General features: G+C 43.9%; 5 protein-coding genes and 1 long non-coding RNA gene across 6 annotated transcripts; 2 read left to right on the top strand and 4 right to left on the bottom strand.

The window, feature by feature from the left end:
• Positions 1-1,178: 1,178 nt before the first annotated feature.
• Positions 1,179-3,491, bottom strand: LOC144213519 (uncharacterized). Its single transcript, XR_013329987.1, has 3 exons — positions 3,130-3,491; positions 1,314-1,465; positions 1,179-1,252 (listed from the first exon to the last, which is right to left on the bottom strand). It is a non-coding gene; the product is annotated as an uncharacterized LOC144213519 (long non-coding RNA).
• Positions 1,823-3,666, top strand: znf16l (zinc finger protein 16 like). The gene is made up of 3 exons (XM_077742022.1): positions 1,823-2,601; positions 2,664-2,810; positions 2,870-3,666. The coding sequence occupies exons 1-3, from the start codon at positions 1,920-1,922 to the stop codon at positions 3,508-3,510; spliced, it is 1,470 nt and encodes a 489-aa protein (XP_077598148.1). The 5' UTR covers positions 1,823-1,919; the 3' UTR covers positions 3,511-3,666.
• Positions 3,667-4,366: 700 nt separating this feature from the next.
• Positions 4,367-7,852, bottom strand: cd248a (CD248 molecule, endosialin a). The gene has a single exon (XM_077742021.1). The coding sequence runs from the start codon at positions 6,989-6,991 to the stop codon at positions 4,844-4,846; it is 2,148 nt and encodes a 715-aa protein (XP_077598147.1). The 5' UTR covers positions 6,992-7,852; the 3' UTR covers positions 4,367-4,843.
• Positions 7,853-10,745: 2,893 nt separating this feature from the next.
• On the bottom strand, positions 10,746-14,731 carry rce1a (Ras converting CAAX endopeptidase 1a). The gene is made up of 8 exons (XM_077742024.1): positions 14,414-14,731; positions 13,544-13,646; positions 13,397-13,480; positions 12,515-12,593; positions 12,275-12,442; positions 12,131-12,202; positions 11,964-12,026; positions 10,746-11,444 (listed from the first exon to the last, which is right to left on the bottom strand). Exons 1-8 carry the CDS (start codon positions 14,539-14,541, stop codon positions 11,209-11,211), a joined length of 933 nt encoding a protein of 310 aa, XP_077598150.1. The 5' UTR covers positions 14,542-14,731; the 3' UTR covers positions 10,746-11,208.
• Positions 14,732-15,264: 533 nt separating this feature from the next.
• Positions 15,265-19,102, top strand: peli3 (pellino E3 ubiquitin protein ligase family member 3). The gene is made up of 7 exons (XM_077742537.1): positions 15,265-15,437; positions 16,496-16,683; positions 17,132-17,261; positions 17,329-17,430; positions 17,490-17,696; positions 17,920-18,108; positions 18,168-19,102. Exons 2-7 carry the CDS (start codon positions 16,511-16,513, stop codon positions 18,765-18,767), a joined length of 1,401 nt encoding a protein of 466 aa, XP_077598663.1. The 5' UTR covers positions 15,265-15,437; positions 16,496-16,510; the 3' UTR covers positions 18,768-19,102.
• A 287-nt stretch (positions 19,103-19,389) lies between these two features.
• On the bottom strand, positions 19,390-22,871 carry rab1ba (zRAB1B, member RAS oncogene family a). The gene is made up of 5 exons (XM_077741506.1): positions 22,552-22,871; positions 21,924-21,996; positions 21,757-21,852; positions 21,319-21,546; positions 19,390-20,280 (listed from the first exon to the last, which is right to left on the bottom strand). Exons 1-5 carry the CDS (start codon positions 22,563-22,565, stop codon positions 20,086-20,088), a joined length of 606 nt encoding a protein of 201 aa, XP_077597632.1. The 5' UTR covers positions 22,566-22,871; the 3' UTR covers positions 19,390-20,085.
• Positions 22,872-23,113: the final 242 nt, after the last annotated feature.

Genomic DNA, 23,113 nt, shown 5'->3' with positions numbered 1-23,113 from the left:
CCTTGCGTTTAATCTGCTAATATATTCGAATTAAAAGCGTGACGCATGGAGATGACGCAAATTGTGCGCGGTGCAACCTTCCATGTAAATAAACCATTGGGGACATTTATTATAAGAATGTTATTCAGTTTTTAACACACGAAAAGCATTTTAGACATTTTAATAATGTACTTTACTATAAGAATAGTAGTAAATGGATTATTGAGAAACACTAGGTGGCGGCATTTAATTGCAATGTTGGAAAATAGTGTCTAATTGATGATTAAAACAAACAAACAGTAATTTTCTCCTTTATTTACATTACAATCCCACAGTCCCCCGTTTTCTTTCCATTCTAGATGGACACCATCCACTGTTTTGTTTTCTGCTCCACCACATGAAAAGAAACACGAGTGCACAGAGATAAGAACTTGTCGGACAATTCCTTTCCTTGTGAGGCCCCGAGGACACTGTAATATTGTCCATGGAGAAAATAGCTAGCTTGGTGTTGCTTGCAATGTCCTAAGACCGACTTTCATGTTCTTGGATGAGGACGACAGGTGTGCCTTTGTGTGTCTGTCCATCAACTTGTTTTCATTAAAGAAATACGAGACAGCAAAGGGGTCCTTGTTCTTCTTCTGGCCAAGACGCACCCTCACACCAATAAGTTTATCGCCAATCCATGTTGATGTTTGCTAACTGACTTTAATTGACATTTCAATAGTATTAGCTGCTAGCAAATAGCAATTTATCTGGCAAAAATAATAATAACAATAATAATAAATAAATAAACACTTTGCTCAGTAGCCCACCGATACAAAGTCAAACTCGTTTTGTCCCAGCCAGAGTTCGGGTAAGTCGTTAACCCGATCCAGTCCAAGCTCTACCACCAATGAGGTGAGGACGTCCTTGTCCACCAGGTCCAAGTCGAGGACTCCACTGGGAGAGATGTTCTGGACCCCCGCGGACCCTGCCAGGTTCTGGTAGTGAGAGTTTAGCTTCTGTAGATGCACCAAATTCTGCGGGACGCCGCCAGGGGACGGATAAAAGGGTGCCGGAGACGATTTAGAGGAAGGGTAGAGGTCCTTCATCACAATTCTGGTCATCCCCTGTGTTGGAAAGAACAAAAACATGATAGTTTCCAAAAAAATACAATTACCGTTTAAACGATATGTCCTTGAATGCACCATGAAGGTATTTCACCTTAAAATGAAGTGATGGGACGCATATTTTTCTTTACTGCCACATCCCTCACTCCAAATAGATTGGACATCTATAAATGATGATGATTGGGAGTCAGTTCACTCCATAAGTGATTGGAAAATGTAACTCACCAGTAATAGACGCTTAACGGCGACCACTCGCGCTTGTCAGCTCGTGGGAACGACACTCAACAAAAAGTGCCTTCTTTTGCTGGTTTCAGGGTTCAAAACCAGGACCTGGACCTTCTTCGGGATCAGGATGGGTCTAAAATCCAAATGGAATCCTGTCAAGAAAATAAAAACAAAGGAAAAAAGTATCTTCAAATATTTGGGTTGAGTATTATTTTTAAGTAAAATCATATGCTAAATAATGCAAATAAATCAAAAAGGTTCAAGTTGGATATTTCTTTTGTTTTCTTGAACACGGACTAGTTAATTTTTTGCATCAGTTTTAACTCAATTGGACGTCTAGCGCCGTCAATGGCAGCTAAAATGACTCGGAAATACACAAAGAAACACATTAGCATTTTCAGTTTTAGGGCACAAAACGACCCAAATGTAAAAGTGTTTTTAAATATAACACTATTATTTTGAAAGCTATTCCCCCCTTACCAACATCCGCCGATGTAATCATCTCCAACTTGACCAACCACTTTCGTAAAATCAGCGCAGCAAAACATTAGCATAGCTAGCCGGCTAGCTTAAAGTCCACCGACCTTCCTCCAAAAAAAATCACCAATGAGTCGCAAAAGAAATCCCACTTTTTCCGGCGCTAACCTGTCCCCGGACATGCAAGGTCCCTTCATGGACCCCCCGGTGTCTTCATGCCGTCCGGACGTGGTTTTCCTCAACGTAGAGCCCGACGAAGAGCTCCTATGCTCGGTTAGCTCGGTAAGCGAACACCTCGGCCGGGAAATCAACGCAGCGCTGGACGCCGCTATGAACGAAATCCGCCATATGCTGGGCCTCAGAATACGAACTCTCAAGATGGAATTGAGAGAAAAAACGGAAGAAATCGCCGCATTGAAAGCCAAACTAAACGACAGGGACGCTAAAGAGGCCCTGGACTCCACCGAGGCTCCCCCTGAAGCATTCAGAACGACCCCCAAAATGTCCATGTTGGACCCCAAAAGGGAGAAAAAGTCCCTTCTACCCGGCGTGAAGAAGGAAAACATCGACGCCATTTGCGACTACTTAATGAGAGACAAGAACTCAAGAGGAGCTGCGGAGATAGACGCAGGTGAACAAGTTGGCCAGGAGGAGGAGCCAAATCCCCTTCACCTGTGGCCTGACGGTGGGATGTCCACCTCCGTGGGTTCGAGTCACCCGGATGACATCTTCAACATGCTGCCCTCTAGCAGTAGACGCTTGTATGACTACGAGTGGATTACACCCATGGAGTACTCAGCAGACCTTAAGGGTAAAAATACATACACACCCGCACTTTTTCCACCCAAAAAAACAATAACTTTCTCCCTACAGTGATAAAACAAGACGACGAGGACGAAGAAGAGGAAGAAACATCTTCAGAGCAACCCCCAAACCGCTTCCCGGACGTCCGTCCTGCCGATTTCGCCACCATTCCGGGTTCCCCCGGCGAGGGTGGCGCACCCCAACCCCCTGAAACCGGTGAGTACCACCCTATTCCCCGCCCATCTTTCCAATCTCCAACATAGCTCCGCCCACAGTCCCCCGTTTCCCAGACCACACCTTCATCTGCTCCCTATGCGGAACCTTCTGCCCCGACGCTGCGTTCCTGGACGAACACGTCAAACTAGTCCACGCGGACACCCTACCGTCTGCATCGGCGGTCAAAACGGAGGCGGAGCTTCTCCGAACAGAGGCAACGACGATTAAAACGGAAGCTGGAGACGGCTCGCCCGACAAAGACTCCCCCGGGCTCAAGAGCAGGTACGAATGCGGCGACTGTGGTCGGGCGTTCAACTACCTTGGCAACCTACGTCAACACCAGCGCATCCATACGGGCGAGAAACCCTTCGCATGCCCGGATTGTGGCGAGCGTTTCCGTCATGGCGCTCGGCTCAAGAGCCACAGGCTAGTGCATAGCGGCGCCCAAAGCCCATTCCCGTGTCCAGAATGCGGTAAAGGTTTCTCCGTCCTCTCCGGCCTTAAGAGACATCAACGGGTCCACACGGGCGAGTGCCCGTATGCGTGCCCGCAGTGTGGGCGTCGCTTTAAGGAATTGGGTAATCTCTACACGCATCAACGGATCCACAGTGGCGTCACGCCGTATTGTTGTCAACAATGTGGGCGGCGTTTTCGCCATCTGGGAACTTTTAAGAGTCATCGGTGCACCCCTGCTATGTGACCGATAAGCTCCGCCTATTTCCTCATGTTGTTGTGTAAAAAACATGCATCCCATACTGTTAAGCATACACTCATCTGATAGGTCGAGTTAAGCAACTGAAGTCAATACTAACCACTGACAATCCCTCCTTTTTTTCAAAATAAAAGAACTTATAACTCGAAACCTTGGTGTTGTTTTTTTGTTTTAAATTAGCAATAATGTTAAATCCCTCCACTAGAAGGCGCTACAGTCCTAGAGATCCAGTCATGAACATTAAAGCTGCTTTGTCCTACTTTTGGTCGGGCCTTAAATGCATCATAGTTATAAACTGAATTTGGTGGAAAGGTGACTGTATTTTCCGGACTATAAGTCACACTTAGGATATTTATTAAATATTGTAGTCATTTTAAAAATATATGAATATATTTATATACTTGTGCCAATTTTGTGTGCTCCCATTTTGACAATTCTGTTACTAGACACATTTAGTTAAATATATTTAACTAGTGCAACTTATAGTCCACAAAATACATACTCACCAACAGGTCAAAGGTATATTTTTATTTTCTTGACAATTTGGAACCTAAAAACAAATTTTCTTAAGTTGTAAAACAAAAAAGGGCTACTTTCCTAATTTAGGAAGGCTATAAAACAATTTTGACAATCAAAATGGCCGTCTACTCTGAATATGACAACACAGTAATCCCTCAAATATCGCAGAAAGGACTAAAAAAAGTGTTTTTTCAAAGTATAGCAAGTTTTGTGCACATATATGCTGTGGTAGTTAGCAAAAGAAAAAATATATACTAAATACTGAAGTTAGGTTAAAAATACACAGAAAAGTGTCTACTTTTGTCCATTTTGTACAAAAACCACATTCAAAATTTGACATTTTTTATTAATTCTCATTCATTCGATCAACCAATAAAAATTAATCATTTGTATAATAAGTCACATCTGATTGTAAGTGAAATGACGAAAAAAGTGAGACTTATAGTCCAGAAAATACGACCATATGACACCAATTCCAACCAGCTGGATGTAAAGGGGCGGAGCCTAACCAATGGGCGTGAAGAATGTGACTGAAGGCCAAACGTTGACATAAAAAAATGAACACATTAGACAAAAAAAACCTATAAAAAAGAAAAACTGCTCTTTAAGTAAACATTCTGTACATTCCTTTGCATTTCACGGTGCGTTCAGGGCCCAAAAAAAAAATCCGGGACAAGAGTGAAAAATTTACGACCCTCCGAACTCGCCAAAAATAGCGAGACATCTCCGGCTATTTCTTATAGCGGGTTGAATTTGATTTAGCAGTACTTTGCTGTCCATCTAAAAAGTATTTGGCGTCCACTCAAACGTTGCTCTTGACCCCCGCGGGGGGTCCGGCGGCCCCCCGTTTGTCGTGAGCTCCGGATATCCAATGGTAGCAATCATTGTCGTCCTTATTCCGAGGCCTTGCGGCGCAACGGGTGCGATACACAACCCCCAAGACCACTATGAGGACCACAAAGAGGATTATAGGTACTAAGAGTCCCACTAGGAGCCAAGTAGTACCCTGTCCAAGTCCTTGGACCTCCTGTTCGGGTTCTGAACGCCGTATAGTAACCGTCGTCTCAGGATTGAGCGTAGTCGGGACGTCTCTGGACCAATCCTGTCCTGGATTTTCAGTCCCAACCGATTGTTTGTCTTCCTCGGATGGATAATAGAGTCTAGTAACATACCCCTCGGGATTTCCCGGGGTTGAAAAACCAGCCCACCAATTCCAAGCCCCCTCTGAGATGGTAGAAGTGGAAGACTTTGGTAGAGGAGTGGTTTCCAGGTCTTCTTCTTGGTAGTCATCCTCATAATATTCCATAGTGGGGGTGAATAGGGTTGTGGATTGGGTTGGGGGTGCATGGGTGGTCTTAACGGTGGTCTGGAGATCTTCCTCCTGGGTTATGGTCTCTGGATCCGGGTTAAAAATGTCCTCCAGTGGTCCACTAGTCACCCAAATAACATCAGAATCCCAAACTTTAGGAGCTTCAGTCAACCAGTCTAGAGATTGTCCCCCTTCTGAGTCCCAATCTGTCCTCTGTGGGGTCCACTCATAATCCACAGGACCCCAAACAGGGGTGGGCCACGGGTCTACCGGTGTGACATCATCAGTCCCCTCACCAATCTTCTGACATGAAGACGAATCAGTGACAACTAGTTGGTAACCTTCCTCACAATAACACTCAAATCCCCCTACGTAATTAACACACATTTGCTGGCATGTCCCCACAATCTGGCACTCGTCCGTATCCTGGCAACGAAGGGGGTCCTCTGGTTGTAGCAAGTACCCCAACCGGCAATGGCAGACGAAAGAACCTTCCGTGTTTTCACAAGCATGTTCGCATGGGTCGCTTAAGCACTCATCCAGGTCTTGGCAGGTACCTTGGTGGTCTAGGCGGTACCCCTGCCGGCAATGACATTGAAAACTCCCAGGGGAGTTAACGCACCCATGTTCGCAGGGGCTCTGGAGACACTCGTCTACATCCTCACAACCATGTTCATCCGCCGTTAGCATGTAGCCTTCAGGGCAAGCGCAACGATACCCCTCAGAAAGGGGGACGCACTCAAACTGGCAGTTAGCTTCACGGCAAGCATCGGACCCCACACAACTCTGGCCGTCATCCCCGAGTCGGTACCCCTCTGCGCACTCACAGTAAGAGTGGGCGGCGGCTTGTTTGCAAAAGTGCTCACAACCGCCATTATCGCGTTGACACCAATCCTGTGAAGGTGGTGAGTTAGGACAAAGTGGGGGGTCCCGGGACCACCCGATTGAACCGTCTTCTTTTGTGAGACAGTCGACGGACTCCTGTCCTGCCTCGCAGGGAATGGTCGCCACAGATCCCAAGGGGAGGTGAGTTAGAAGGGTGGTTAAGAGGTCAAAGGGCGTGGTGTAAAACGGGTGGCCGGCACCTTGGTTCCAAAGGGCGGGGCACATTCCTTGGTAAGCATAATGGCATAGGTAACCATCAGCGGGAATCGAACAGGATCCGTCGAGCCATTTGAAGTTCTCACCAGGTTCTAGGGTGTTGTACCCCATGGCAACGCATCGGGGAATCGAACACATGGCATGGGAGTACTCCTTCTGCCAATTAGTGTACTCTGTGTCCTGGTCTCCTGTAGTCCAGGAGAAGCCGCGAAGTGGCCTGTTGGGGGCGCACTGACGGGGTTGACGCTGCAAACCGATCCATACTCGGATTTTGGTGCGGGATTGGCGTAGATCGGTTGTTGTGAGGAGTGAGTGGACGGCGGCGGCGTCGGATTGGCGTTTGATGGTGGCTAGGTTGCCGCCCTTCTCTTTGCAAGACCTCCATGAGTCCAAGAAGGTTTTGGGTCTGAAGTAAGCCACTAGGCACCCGTCCGGGTCGCATATGGCGTCTCGTTCTAGTAAGTCTTGGGTCAGGACAGAGGAAAAAGTCCAGAAAATTAAGACTAGCATGGATGCATAATCACCCAATGGGAGGTTCATTGTGGATCAGGTCTAGGGATGACTAGTCCTTGATGCTGGTTCGGTTTTTGATGCGGTTATCTTCCTTCGTTTCAACGTTTGCTTCTTGCAGGAACACATCGGAACTCCAGAGTGGAAGAGAAGAGTTGGAGTGGAGGGTTGGGGAGGGTTTTGGGGGGCACGTGGGAGGTAGGGGGCGGGGTTTTGGCAGAGGGGGGGGCGAGGTGAAGGAGGATGTCATGTGGTTTTCATAAAACTAGCTTGAAAGTGAAGTTTTCTTCAAGGAACTTGAATAAAGTAGTACTAGGACACTTTGATTTGCCGTTTGGAGTCTTAGCGTGGATGTTTGTTTTAGCGCCCGGGGGTGCCGTAGTTTATAGGGTGTCCATTTATAGTGTGGTGTGACAACAAGTTAGCTTTTATAGAGAAATATTTAGCTTATTTTCCATGAGAACAGTGGTTTAATTATTTGTCGGGATCACCAGAAGACAACCACGAGATGGGCGCTAAGTGTGTCGCGTTCTTTGTTTATCAAGACGAGACGAGATGACGTTAGCATGCAGACACGCGACGACGACAATGTGATGTTAGCTAAACACGGGTTGAATGCGAAGTAGACGCGATTGACGAATAACGAGATAAAGGCAGGATTTTAGCTTATCTATGCTAGCTTTAGGTAATTAGCATTGACGGAGTTATAGCTATTGAAAAGGTGAAATATGTAAAAGAAGGAGGTGCTAACAGCGCCATCAGGACATGCTTAGGTGTCACTAGACACTGTCCAGTGACGATTGGTCGCCAAGGAGCTTCAAAAATAAACACTAAAAAAAGTGCGGGTGAGACAAAGCAGATGCATAATAACTCCTCTATAGAATGTACACAAAATAAATAAACTTACTACATAAGGTACAAAATGAGTGATCAGGTATGGCTGTAATTTCTCGCATATATGCCGTATTTGTAACTAAAAAATATGTCTTGTATGCTTACAAGAGACAAAAAAAATCATAAATTGATGTTGGCTAATGAACATTTACTATTTGTTGGTTATTTTCTGTTTTGCTGTAAGAAATCAAACATGTAGATATTGACCCTTGACCTTAATAATGTGCTTTTGATTCATACAATATCTCAGAAATACTACCTATGATAATTTTTCTTAATATTTTACTTTCTAAGTAATATATTTGTACTCCCTATTAAAACCATGAATATGGGGGTGAAAATGGGGAATCTGGGGGCGGCTTATACGCGAGAAATTGTCAAATTCAATGATTTTAAGGGTTTGGCTAATACGCAGGTAGGCTTATATGCGAGAAATTGTCAAATTCAATCAATTTTAGGGGTTTGGTTAATACATGGGGCGGCTTATATGTGAGAAATTGTCAAATTCAACAATTTTAAGGGTTTGACTGATATGCGGGGGCGACTTATATGCAAGAAAATACAGTATGCCGTTATCCGCCAAGTTTCCTGCCGGTGTTGAATTGCACTCTAATAGGAGCTCCAGATGGACACCTGGATATGTGTATCATTGCTTATAAGGATACAAAAGAAGCTAATATGCTACATGCTACTGTAAAAAATGCATTTTAGCGCTAGCAAGATCAGCACAAAGGAGGTAATAATACCCATGTTGTGGTACCCATGGTACTTCAAATGCCTTCCCATGCTAACAGTAGCGCTTAGCGTCTGCGCTAGGTAACAGCAAAAGGAAATCTGGCTGGGATAGGGGGAGGATTGATTGGACGCCAGCCAGCTGAGCTGTGGGAGAACTCAGGGAAATGTTTATCGTGTTAAACCCCCCAGGGGCGACATCAAAACCTACACGAGAGAGAGGGGGGGCGCTAGTTGAACCTAGCTTGGCGATTTTCCTCCAGATGCTTTCTGGGAAACTTTATTATTTTTTTGGGGAGTTGTGATGGTGGAAGATGGGTCGAAAACGACCGCCATGGAGGGGGGGGGGGCGTTTGGGGGGTAGGTGTACCCAACTTACGAGGAACCCTGGTAGTGGGCGCGCCGCGTTGGCTAAGCTAACGACCCTAGAGGCATTCTCACGCTCCAAATGGACCTTTCCCCAAAACACAACAGGAAATGGGGGTCAAGCAGAGAGAGGGTGGGGGTACGGGGAAGCATATTTTCGTGCCATATAAGTCTGGATTTGTACATCCTTGAACGTGAGCTGGCTTTTTTCTCAGCACTGTGGTATTTATAGTAGCCACGCCCACTTAAGACTTGTCTGGTTCTAGTTGATTTAGACTCAGTGGGCCTTAAAATACTAACAACAATGGCAGCTAATTTGAATCTAGGGACTTTTTAGGGGGTCAAAAACAAGACTGATAGAAAACCAAAACATGGTTTCAAAACTCAAACAAAACCGTAACAACTAATTTGTCCATCAAAAATAATTTTTTTTAGTCAAAACTAGGGCAAAATGTTCAAAATGTTGCCTTAAACAAAGTCTCAATTGTACAAAAAAGGGACAAAATCAAGCATTCATGACTTAATATTCCACTTAAAATTGACACTCACGAGATGTTTTCATCTAGAAAAAAAATCCATATTTTCACCCAACAACAAGAATGAGAAAACATGTGGTGGCTATTAAAGTATTACTGTTATGCTAAAATGCTAATGCTAACTATAAGAAAATACTAATTAGCATGTTTTAATGATAATGTCCATTCATAATGTTTTGCAATTAACATGTCAAGTCTAATTTGTGCGTATATAAGCCGTACCCTTGATTTAGTCATCATTTTTTTTGTCAAAAAACGGCTTATATTCGAGAAAATACGATAATGGTTATAAATTGATAGCATAGCTAAACATGAATCCAATCCCAGGTGTTGTGAATTGATGTATAAAATTTATTTACAAGGATTTGATTTGTAACAAGTGAGATATTTTCCCGTTCTGAAAACTGACGAAATAGAGAAGAAGAAAAAAAAGTAAACAAAACATTGTCGATCAGCGCGATTGGAATTTTTTGTTTTAGGAAAATAAGAGCTGCTGGAGCTTGGCAAAAAAATACATTTTGTTTTTGCTGTCAGCATATCGTTTTCCACGGAACAACTCAAAGGTAGTCAAGGACAAAGTAGAAATGGAGGAATGGCGGAGGGAGGCGGGGTTTATCCATCCTAGTGGCAACAGTAATGTTAGGGTTCGTCGGGAGGCGGGACAAAAAAGCTCTCTTGCGCCCCCTAGAGTAGCCACCAGCAAGAACCGATTCTCTATTGCTCGAACAGTCGACTTTTGTCTTCACAGTACTCAGTTTAGCTTATAGTTTGGATTTTTGGGGGGAAATTTTTCATAAAGTTCTTGTTGGCAAAAAAGCACCGCTGATAATCCCCGGGTGGGGGATTTAATTGCGCGAGTCAACAACGTCGTGGTCGCGAACCCTGACGAGACGCCGAAACGGCGCCACCCGATATCTACACGCAACTGGCCAGAGTAAAGGTTGGGGTCTTTGAGGGCGGTGAGGTGGGGTATTTGATTTGAGGGAGGTTGAGGTGGGGTCTTTGAGGGAGGTGAGGTGGGGTCTTTGATTTGAGGGAGGTGAGGTGGGGTCTTTGATTTGAGGGGGTGAGGTGGGGTCTTTGAGGGAGGTGAGGTGGGGTCTTTGATTAGAGGGAGGTGAGGTGGGGTCTTTGAGGGAGGTGAGGTGGGGTCTTTGATTTGAGAGAGGTTGAGGTGGGGTCTTTGAGGGAGGTGAGGTGGGGTCTTTGATTTGAGGGAGGTGAGGTGGGTCTTTGATTTGAGGGGGTGAGGTGGGGTCTTTGATTAGAGGGAGGTGAGGTGGGGTCTTTGAGGGAGGTGAGGTGGGGTCTTTGATTTGAGAGAGGTGAGGTGGGGTCTTTGATTTGAGGGAGGTGAGGTGGGGTCTTTGATTTGAGGGGGGTGAGGTGGGGTCTTTGATTTGAGGGGGTGAGGTGGGGTCTTTGATTTGAGGGGGGTGAGGTGGGGTCTTTGATTAGAGGGAGGTGAGGTGGGGTCTTTGAGGGAGGTGAGGGTCTTTGAGGGAAGTGAAGTGGGGGTCTTTGATGGAAGTGAGGTGGGGTCTTTGAGGGAGGGAGACAATGTCTTTGAGAGATAGAGAGACAACATCTTTGAAAGAGGAAAACAAAGTCTTTGAGAGAGGGAGTCAGTGTCTTTGAGAGGGAGGCGCCGTCTTTAAAGGAGGGAGGCGCACCTGAGCTGATTGGACGCGGACAAGGCCGGCCAGATGGATGCCCGGATCAAGGAGCGGCGAGGCAGAGTGGGCTGGACAGAAAGTCCAAGGTGCAGAGCGGGGTGGGGGGCACGTAAAAGGAAGGATCGGTGAAGGGGAAGAGGAAGAGGAGGAAGAGGAGGACACCCAGAATGTAAAAAGAGAGGACAGCGTGACGGTGGGGGTGCTCCAGGGCCGCACTGATGGCAGGGAAGCCCATGTAGTTACAGAAGGAGTGGCAAAGCACCGGGCCCACCAAGTGACCTGGAACACGGGAGACCAGAGACGGAACAAAGGTCACGATGGGGGGGTCACGCTGGGTTGGACGGCGGGTCAATGGCGGCCAATGAGGGCGGTGGCGAGATGATGATGATGAGAGCGGACTATTTGAGAGTCTTGATGGGTTTTGAGGACTTTGTTACAGTCCAAGATGGGGTCAACAGTAGCATGTGCTAGCGTAATGCTAATGTAGAATGGTCGGAATAAAAAAATCATTTTTAAATCCCAGAGCCGAACTGCTGCGCCGTTTTACTTGGTACACAAAAATAAATATGAATTGTAACAATATATATTTAAAAAAAAATGTTGCTAATCCACAGAAAACTCAAATTATATTAAAAAAACCCATTTGTGATCAAAATTTGCATGAAACATCTGACCATTGATAATAAGTGACAAGATATGACAATTAACATTGTTCCCTATTTAATTAATTTGGACCTCTACCGCCGTCAATGGCAACCAATGTGTGTGTTTGTTATTATTTTTAAAGTCACATCCTACCTGTTCTCATCAAGATGAACGCCGTGTAGACCCCAAAAACCGCCGTGTAGGAGAACTGAAACACTGCATTGAGAAGAAAACACACTTTAGCATTTTCCACAAAACAAGACACATTTGTCCACAGCAAAACAGGACAAAACCCCCCCTCTAAGAACCCCCCAACTCACCAGCTGAGAGGAAAATCCCCGACAGCGTCCCCTGGCGGAAGCGCAGTAACTCAATCACGTGATGGAAGTGCGCTACAAAAATGGCGAGACGTCAATTACCTGCCGTCCCTTTAAATTATTATTATTATTCTTTAAAATACTCACCAACTCCGAAAAAAAGCGGGCATGTAAAGACTGCCGTGGCAGGCCCGAAGCAAGGCACCAACATGGGCAGCATACAGGCTCTAAAGACCAGTTCTTCGGTCAATGGCGCCACCACCTGGTTCCTCAACCAACGCATGTCGCTGAGGCACAGGATCCAGAAGCATGGGTCTGTCCAAAGTGGGACACATTGACGTTTTCAGGGTCACGGAAAGCTAACCAAGCTAGCGTGCGCTAACTTACCAAGGGCTACCCGCGCGCCGTCCACGAAGGTCCAGGGACAGTCCATGGCCAATTGCATCAGGGGGCCCAGAAACAAGACCTGAGACAAGAAAAAAATAGATTAATAATAACAATAGTCTCTATATGCAAAACAGGAGTTTGAATGTAAACAAACAAATTTGTGCGCATATAAGCCATACCTTCGATTAGTTTATGCAGGAAAATACAGTACCTTAATGTATTATGCTGTATAATTTATATAAGTGCAATTTACCGCATTTACCCGCATATAAGCCGCCCCCCGCACCCTTAAATTTACAATTTCTTGCGTATAAGCCGCCCCCAAATTCACAATTTTCACCTCCATATTCATGGTTTTAATAGGTAGTACAAATGTGAATTTATTTTAAGGGAAATTTTTACTTAAAATGATCACAGGTGGTATTTTTTTAGATACTGTATGAATCAAAAGCACATTATTATGGTAAATATCAAAACTGATTAATTTATCCAGTAATGGTTGTTTTTTCTTACTGCAAAAAAGAAAATAACCAATAGTAAATGTAACTTTGATGACACCTAGTGGTGAAACACAGTATAGCAAGTCTTGTACACAGACTTTTTTTTATAAAATTATGAGAAAAATTGTATATTTTGCCTAAAGCGACTTATAGTCCAAATAATACTTTTTTAAAACAATTTAGCAATAACAAACGCGAGTATTCATATTAACTTTCATTTAATATTTTCACATAAAACCAAAAAGCTATTTTCTTAAAATTTGAATTATTTAACCCTTTCATGGGTCAATTACGGCAGTTTTAAGCCATTGACGTCACTGGACGTCCAATCCATTTTGGTCTCAAATTTTGTTATAAAGGTCAAATTTTGGGGTTTTCTTACCATAGTCAACAAGAGAGGGAGGATGACAGCAGGTATGAGGCCTTCAAAGCGGATCCCCATGATGGCGAGGAGTGATGGCGCCATCTGGAACGCGTCCATATTTAAAACCCACTTCTAAATTAGCTTTATTAATGATGACGAACACACCTTAATTCCCGTGAATTCCCTCCATGCCCACACAAAAAGTGGCGACGCCCCCGAGACGACCAAAACGCTGGTAAAACGTCGCTTGATGACAGCTGGGTGATCTCTGAAAAATAAGATTACATTGTTAAAATGGAGATTATTTCAAAAAATATATACATAATTGTTATGATTCATTAATACTGCTTTTGCATTGAGGGTTGCATTTACACATTAAATTAATAGGCACAATTTTGTTAGATTTGGGGGTTACTTTTTATTTTGAAGGGTTTCTGCTTCACTTTTGGCTAATTTTGGGGCTAATTTGGGGCTAAATTGAGGCTAATTTGAGGCTAATTTTGGGCTAACTTTGGGCTAATTTTGGGCTAATTTTGGGCTAATTTTGGGCTAATTTTGGGCTAATTTTGGGCTTACTTTAGGCTAACTTTGGGCTAATTTTGGGCTAATTTTGGGCTAATTTTGGGCTAATTTTGGGCTTACTTTAGGCTAATTTGGGGCTAATTTTAGCTAAGTTTGGCTAATGTTGGCTAATGTTGGCTAATTTGGGGGTATTTATAGATATCACTTTTTAGCATTAGCATTTTTTAAATGATTAAAACACCAGCAGATATTTATTTTTAGTTACACTAATGTTTTTTTGTGGGAAAATACTTAGTAGGTATTTACTTAGTGCTAAATGAAAATTAATGGAACTGACTGCACCTGTTTTGAGGACATGAAGTAATTACAACACATTTGTGGACGCCATTAAACGTCAAAAAGATCATTTGTTGGTCAATTATTTCTCTCTCCTCTTTATGTATAGATTATTAGAATATTTCAGGATTGTTTGACAGCGTATTTTGCTCTTTTAAACATAGATATAAAACTCACCGGGGTAGTTCGCTCCTCCACACGTATAAACTTCCAACGTAAGAGCAAGCCAGGAGCAAACAGGACAAGACCGACACCAAAGAGAGCCACAAAGAGCCGCCATTGTAGTGTTCGTCTTCGTTTGTCATGACAACGGGTTGAATTGGGGGTGAAAGGGCGAACACAACAGGGAGGCTAGCAGGAACATTTACTAAAACACCGAAAAACCAACGCTAACATGAGCTTGTCTGTACTGTTTAGTCGACGTTGCTGATTAAAAGGCGACGTTGACGGGCGCATGAATCTGACGTCAGCAGTTGTCTTCTTCGTTTGTAAAATGTGTTTTGGTGACAACAATGCGGTCTAGTGCCCATCAAAGCAGCACTAAATTTGATATCAAATTAAAATATATTTTGTGTATTGTTACGTCAATGCGTCAAGTGTGGTTTCTGCTTCTCCCACTTATTGCTAAACATAGTTTAAATGGCTCATTTCGAATTATATTTGTAGTTTTTGACATTTGTATTGTTCCCAATTAGTATGCTTGTTTCTAATGTTTGACGTTTTAATTTTTAACTAGGAAATATTTGAAATCTTAAAAATAAACAAAAACGACAATATTCATTCCCTATTGTGTTGTTAAATGTCATTCATACTCATGTCTGAAAATGATATTGTTACAAACTAGGTATTATTCTTGACCTGGAGTAATATAGCAGTAAATACCATGTTATATGACCGACAACTATCAAAATAATCATTTGTGTTGTCTTTGGCATCTTATTCCATGAATACACTTCCAATAGTTCCACTTTAGCATGGAAGATATTTAGGATATGGAATTTACCAGTTTCAGTGAACGCAACCCCAGTAACCGTAAACGGGAGGGAGAGACAGAACAAGAGAAAGAGAGAGACTCGGTTCTCCAGTTCTTAATCCCCGCGTCCCATCTTCCCACTCGGCGGTACTGACGCAGACCATCTAAAACCCCCTGAAAGAGGAATTCCCTAAAAGATCACCGATCTCCGTCGGAAACGCTCAGCGGGTAGGTAGGCACGTTGTCGTGTTTGTTTTTGTGACGATCAGCCCGTGAAAGCAACGCTCATGTTGCATTCACGTCCCCATATTCGCATCATGTGTAAATGAATACCCTTTACTGGTAACGGAATCCCCCAGTGTGGCCGCCAGCGCGTCCAAAAACAAAGGCAGCGTATGCACTTGTTAAACCAGATGCAAAAGGAAAGCTCATTGGTGGACGCCCATGTTCTCCGCCCATGTTTTCCTTCAAAGGCGTTGTTACGGCCTCACGATCAGCATCCTCCTCACATTTGGGGAAAATGGCTGATCATCGCACACCAAAGTCATTATTTTAAACAGCTATTTCCATATTTCTGACATCACTCAAAACCTCGAGAATATTTAGTTTGTTTTTAATACACTGACATAACAACATTGTAGAATGCACTCTTATCTTTTTGTTGTTTAAATGCACCTTTATTCAGTGTATTCACCTCAGAATATCAATAAAGTTTTTTTCTTTTTGAATAATTGCATACACTCTTCGGCTATTGAATGAATATTGATAACAACAGACGTCCATTGCTGTCAATGGCGGCTAACAATCTCACATTTGTTGTGTGGGAGGAGTATAGCGCCCTTCATCTTACATAATACAAATGTTTTAAAGCTCCACCCACCCTTAGAACCCGAACAAATGAGACATCATTTATCCCAAACCAAGACGACTTCCCAAATTTTTATCCCTTTTATCGTGGTGTGTTCTTTGTCTCCATCCTTTTGTCCTCCTGTGGCTTGATTAAAAAACGGCTAGCAATCCATCACCCTGCCACGCTGTTACCACCATACGCATGCTCGTGAGTCAAAGCCACGCCCCCTTTTTGGTAGGGTGGGGGGCTTTTGGAGCATCACCTCTCGTTGCCCTTCATCCTTCCTCCCCGAGCAGATGTCAAATCTTGAATCATCCTGAAAACACTAATAAAGTTCTCTTCTTTTTCATCGTCCAATCAGAACGAGTCGTCACGTCGCGAGCTAGCGTAGCGATGTCGTACCTGCTTTTTCAGCTAATTGTATCCTCTTTCCTAGTGGTGGCGAGTGGGCATGGTTTTGGAGGGTAGCTCGGAGGCGCTGTGTCCACCCCCAGCTTTGGAACTGCGGCCATCTTGCAACAGGAGTCAGCCCTCGCCTCCACTCGGCTCCGGTTCTCGGCTTCCGGACGGGGTCTTTCCCGAAGATAGGGACCCCGTCATCTATGGAGAACTCATCGTTTTGGGGTGAGATGGAGATAAGACACTAACACTTCCATTTTGAGGATTCAGAGAGATATAAAAAACTAGCTGACATATGACAGATTAACTTTAGATTGACTTGAAACATTTGACAGATGGACCGGGTCAGCATAAGATACGATACATATAAAAAAGTGCATCCGTTATCAGTACATATGAAACATAAACAGAAAAAAAGGACTAAAGTATTAACATACCCATCACTCATTAAAGTAAAAAGTATAAAGTACAAAGTCAAGTAAGTAAAGGAATGTATTAAGAAATATTAAAATATAATTTAAAAAAAATAGAAGGGCTGTAAAACAGGTTAACATTAGCGGCTAACGTAGACCTAGCACACTTCCATTGTGACCCTCCCAATAGAATCAAATAACTAACATCCATCTTTCTAGCTAACGTTAGCGGCTAACATTTTCCCCATAATACTTTCCAGGCACAATGGCTCCCTCGCCAGTGGGGACAAAGGTCGCAGAAGAAGCCGCCTGGCTCTATACAAGCGACCAAAACCCAACGGAGTCAAACCCGACGTCATCCACAACATCTCAACACCTCTCGTTTCCAAGGTAACCAATGCCAACACCCCCAATCAAAGCCCCGCCCACCATCTGATATTTTCTCCATCTTTAACAGGCCCTTAGCAACAAAAGCCAACACAGCATCTCATACACACTTTCTCGGAGTCACTCTGTCATCGTTGAGTACACCCACGACACCAACACGGACATGTTCCAGGTAAACACCACTAGGGTTCGCTAGAATTCCCCCAACACTAACATACATCTATCTTCCAGATCGGGCGATCTACGGAAAACATGATCGACTTTGTGGTGACGGACACATCCGGCGGGTGCGCCGTCGGAGATAGCGGCAACGGCGGCCAATCGGCGCAGAGTACCATCTCACGCTACGCTTGTCGCATCATGTGCGAGCGCAACGCCCCCTACACGGCTCGCATTTACGCCGCCGGGTTCGATTCCTCCAAAAACATCTTCCTAGGGGTGAGTGAGGCTTCGCCGCGAGGCGCGAAGGTGACATTTCTCGAGAACGGAACACGCTAGCGATGCTAAAAATAGCTTTACCCAGTCAGCACGACTTCACTCCCTACGACTTTCATCAAATCTCCCTGCCTACACAATCAAGCCTTCTAAATCCACACATTCATCTATCTTAATCCTCCATTTTCTCATCAAACCCCCACTTCAACACCCCTCCCCCTACCAGGAACGTGCCGCCAAATGGCGAACATCAGACGGCCTAATGGACGGCCTAACCACTAACGGCGTGCTAGTCATGCACCCGGCGGCAGAATTCGTCTCCGAACCTGCTCCGGGTGTCTGGAGGGAAATCTCCGTCTGTGGTAACGTCTTCGCCCTAAGAGACACCCGCTCGGCTCAACAACGTGGAAAATTGGTACGTAGCTACGTTAGCATCCTAGCACAACATCCTCCAATTGCTATTCTCATTGTCAGGTTGACAACGAATCCAACACCCTACAAGACGGTTCTCTAATCGACCTATGCGGCGCTACACTTCTTTGGCGGACCCCCATTGGCTTACGCCGTACCCCCACCCTCAAGCAGCTAGAATCCCTTCGCCAGGAGCTAAACGCCGCCAGACCCCAATGCCCGGTGGGCTTTAACACCCTAGCTTTCCCCAGCTTGGCACAACGTGAAATCGTGGACAAAAAGCAACCATGGGTATACGTCAACTGCGGCCATGTTCACGGCTACCACAACTGGGGCTACCGTAAGGAAAAGACCCCTGCCGGACCTGGGGGGACGGTCCCGGCTAACACTGGCGAACGAGAGTGCCCCATGTGTAGGCGGGTGGGTCCATACGTGCCGTTGTGGCTAGGCTGCGAAGGCGGCTTATACTTGGACGCGGGGGCGCCTACTCATGCTTTCTGCCCGTGCGGCCATGTTTGTTCGCAAAAGACGGCGGCGGGGTGGAGTCAGATTCCGTTACCTCACGGGACGCATGCATTTCACGCCGCTTGTCCGTTTTGCGGGACCTGGTTGACGGGCGAGCGGGGGCATATTAAACTCATCTTCCAGGGCCCTGTTGACTGAATCCGTGCCTTGAGATATGAACTTTCTCGAAAGACTACCTACCAAAAAACACAGGCGCCAAACGGTTCTTCTTCGGCGCTTATTGCCGTTCAGAAACTGACTCAATGGCACGTGACTGCCCCCTATTGACAACACCCCTCCACTGCAAGGGAACTATGTTGGTGGGATTCCCAAATGTTCGCATTTTGTCTTCAAAAACGACCAATCAACAACTGTTATCTCGACGAAACCACACCCCCAAGTCACTATGTTAGCTTAACGGGAAACGCACCCCATGTGGTACATCGTTTGCGTGCTGTATATGCAGAATTTGTAAATAAACTGTGTTGACACGAGTATGGCGTCCAATCGTTTGTCTGCGACTTTACAAAGATACCAAGAATTAAAATCTTAACCTTTGGGATTCGCTCTATTAACCGCGGTTTAAATTTAGTACACGAAAACGGGTTTCTGACCTTTTGCGTTCCGGTTTGAGTCCACGATGTCGTCAGTCGTGGGCCATCGAGTTCCCCGCCGTAAAAGGAGAGACCGTTCCCCTGCTCCTGAAATAGAAACAAAACAATGAGTGTTCATATAAAGTAAAAACTAGGATTAAAATGGAAAAATAAACCAGTTTGAGTACTTTTACTGTTGCAACATTTTCGTCATTTTATTATATAGATATTTATAATATGTACAGACAAACATGATGTCAAAACTCAGCAGGAAAACAGCACCAAGTGACAAGCAAAACGAAAAGACAAAGTGACCGACAAGTGCCTCAGTCTAGCATGTGTGTGTGTGTGCGTGCGTGCGTGTATTTTGCAGAAAAACAGTTATCCAAGCAAAACATCCCCCAAAAAAACTTTAAATCTGCTGTAGTGAAATCGCTTTAATGCGAAAGTGACCAAAATAAAGGGCCAGGAATGTAAAATAACAATTTTGGTAACACAAAGGATGCAAATTGGGAAATCATATCTAGTCCGGAAATCCGAGACCAATCAATCCCTCAACGTCCTCGTGCTCCAATCACATGAGGGCATGAAAAAGCAGAGTCCAATTAGCAAAGCCAATGTTGTTAGAATCCATCAAAACTAGCTCACCTTGTTTTTTACGGCGCCGGCGTAGCAACGTGTTGCTAATGTTGCTAGCACGAAACATTTGAGGGGGGGTGCGTTAGCAAAAAAGCAACAAATACGGGGGGAGGGGGCGCTCTGGAAAGAAGAGCGGTACCGTTTATGCTAGCAAAAATCAATCTCCTGTGCGTGGGTGGAGAGATGACGTAGAAAAAAAACAAGGAGCTAATTGGAGGATAAAGGGAGACCGAACCACTGCTCCTTCAACAGCAACCGCCGCCCGACTGCCTGACGGGGGTGCTGTCGATTTTCAAATTGGGTTTGTCGCCGCCCGCGGTGGCGCCGGGGCCCATGCGCTTCTTGATCTCGGCCGCCATGGTCATGAAGGCCTGTTCTACGTTGGTGGCGTTCTTAGCGCTGGTCTCCAGGAAGGGGATGGACAATGAGTCGGCAAATTCCTATTGAAAACGACATAGTTTAGCATTAGCATCAACATTAGCACCTAACATTAGCACCTAACATTAGCACCTAACATTAGCACCTAACAATAGCACCTAACATTAGCACCTAACATTAGCACCTAACATTAGCACCAAACATTAGCACCAAACATTAGCACCAAACATTAGCACCAAACATTAGCATTAGCACCAACATTAGCATTAACATTAGCATTAGCATTAGCATTAACATTAGCATTAACATTAGCATTAACATTAGCATTAACATTAGCATTAACATTAGCATTAACATTAGCATTAACATTAGCATTAACATTAGCATTAACATTAGCATTAACATTAGCATTAACATTAGCATTAACATTAGCATTAACATTAGCATTAACATTAGCATTAACATTAGCATTAACATTAGCATTAACATTAGCATTAACATTAGCATTAACATTAGCATTAACATTAGCATTAACATTAGCATTAACATTAGCATTAACATTAGCATTAACATTAGCATTAACATTAGCATCAGCAATAGCATCAACATTAGCATTAGCATCAGCATTAGCATCAGCATCAGCATTAGCATCAGCATTAGCATCAGCATTAGCATCAACATTAGCATCAACATTAGCATCAACATTAGCATCAACATTAGCATTAGCATTAGCAATAGCATTAATATTAGCATTAACATTAGCATTAACATTTGCATTAACATTAGCATTAACATTAGCATTAACATTAGCATTAACATTAGCATTAACATTAGCATTAACATTAGCATTAACATTGGCATTAACATTAGCATTAACATTAGCATAAACATTATAATTAACATTAGCATAAACATTAACATTAGCATTAGCATTAACATTAAGATTATCATTAGCATAAACATTAGCATAAACATTAGCATAAACATTAGCATAAACATTAGCATAAACATTAGCATAAACATTAGCATAAACATTAGCATAAACATTAGCATTAGAATTAACATTAGCATTAACATTAAGATTAGCATTAGCACCTCACCTTGGCCGTTGTATAGTCCACAACTTTTTTAGTGGTCAGGTCGCTCTTGTTGCCCACCAGGAGCTTGTTGACATTTTCGCTAGCGTAGCGGTCGATTTCCTGAAGCCACTGTTTGACGTTACTGTAGGACTCCTGATCGGTCACATCGTAGACCACGATGATGCCATGTGCGCCGCGGTAGTAGCTAGAGGTGATGGTTCGAAACCTCTCCTGGCCTGCGGTATCCCACTGTGAAGAAATCACTTTGTAAACAAGAGGTTTATTTGCTAACTAAACTGCTAGCCGGCTAGCGTTACAGTCATACCTCTATTTACAAATGCCTCTACTTACAAATGCCTCTACTAAAGCTAATTATACGTAAAAGTGACATTTTTAAAACCCTATAACTCAATATTCGAGGCCAAACAATTAGATTTTACAACAAAAACAGGTTCTTACAATCTGCAACTTGATAGTCTTTCCGTCCAGTTCAATAGTCCGGATCTTAAAGTCCACTCCGATGGTGCTGATGTAACTTTCGGTGTAGGTGTCATCCTGAAAAAGCGCGTAAAATACACGTGATTAGAGAGAAATTGTTTTTGTAAACAAGTGGGCGGGGCACTTACGGCGAAACGGAGCAACAGGCATGACTTGCCCACTCCTGAGTCACCAATAAGCAGCAGCTTGAAGAGATAATCGCTGGAAGAAGCAAAAAAAAACATGTCAGATGACCATTGACATTTTGCTAGCATGAGCAACCGCGTTAATAATTAGCGTCTCTGTGAAGAAACTAGAGAAGGTCGCCTTTACACACTCGCAAAGGTATTCCATGACAGGTGTCTGATTTCAGGCTCCAGATCTACCACCTGTCATTGGACTTGTTGACTCTTTCAGTTCCAGTTAAGATATTCGGTCTTCCTCTGGCCAAGTCACACCCCCACTACCAACGAATTTTGACATCCCTTCATTTAAACTGGGAGGGTCTCAAATAGATTAGACATCTATAGCAGTCAATGGAATTAAATGAGTAAATTCAGATTTTTCTGTTCATGTAAAATATATCTAAAAGACATGTTACGCCTATGCTGTATTTTTATTTTATTTTTTTATTGTTGCGACAGTCATATGACACTTCCGGATGAAACGCCCTGTTAGCTAGCGCCGACGTGAACATTGTTAGCATGACATTAGCATAAAAGATATAACAAGATTATAGAGCATGTTTTATGATGTAAAAGTGGCATTTTAACTTACTATTCGGGATTCATGGCCTGTTATGTGTCGCTGACTCGTCTTTTCTTTCTTCCTTCCGACTACCGCAAAATGGCTCGCTGTTCCGGTCGCCGCAGCACTGGAACGGACGTTTTGCTGCTCCCGTGACCGTCACGTGTTCGCTAATAAATCATATAATGTTCATTACTCGTCGACGGACTGATAACGTGGTAATATTTGACTATATTCGGCTTTAGGGGGCTAAATTTGACGAGGTTTTCTGTCTTCTTGCGACCGTTGTTCAGCTCAAGCTGCGACCCGACTGAATTGCGCAACTGCGGAAGTGACGTAAATGGACGTGTCGCTCCGGACAATGCGAGTCACGAGTTGTATTTCATGTAGATATAAATACATCGCCTGTATTTACATTCTTTGTATTTTGGACCAGTTTTTATTCTCAAATATTAAACTGAAGCGTATTAGAAGAAAATTTTAAGTATATCACTGTTAGCATCCTAGCAAAAAGTTTAACTTCCGTATTCAGCAAAATAAAAGTAATTGCTTCCTGTTTAGTTAACGAGAATTGTTTCAGATTTAAACTAGG

Source organism: Stigmatopora nigra, chromosome 20 (assembly GCF_051989575.1).
Source record: "Stigmatopora nigra isolate UIUO_SnigA chromosome 20, RoL_Snig_1.1, whole genome shotgun sequence".
Taxonomy (NCBI): domain Eukaryota; kingdom Metazoa; phylum Chordata; class Actinopteri; order Syngnathiformes; family Syngnathidae; genus Stigmatopora; species Stigmatopora nigra.
This window is presented reverse-complemented; position numbering and strand designations above follow the sequence as displayed.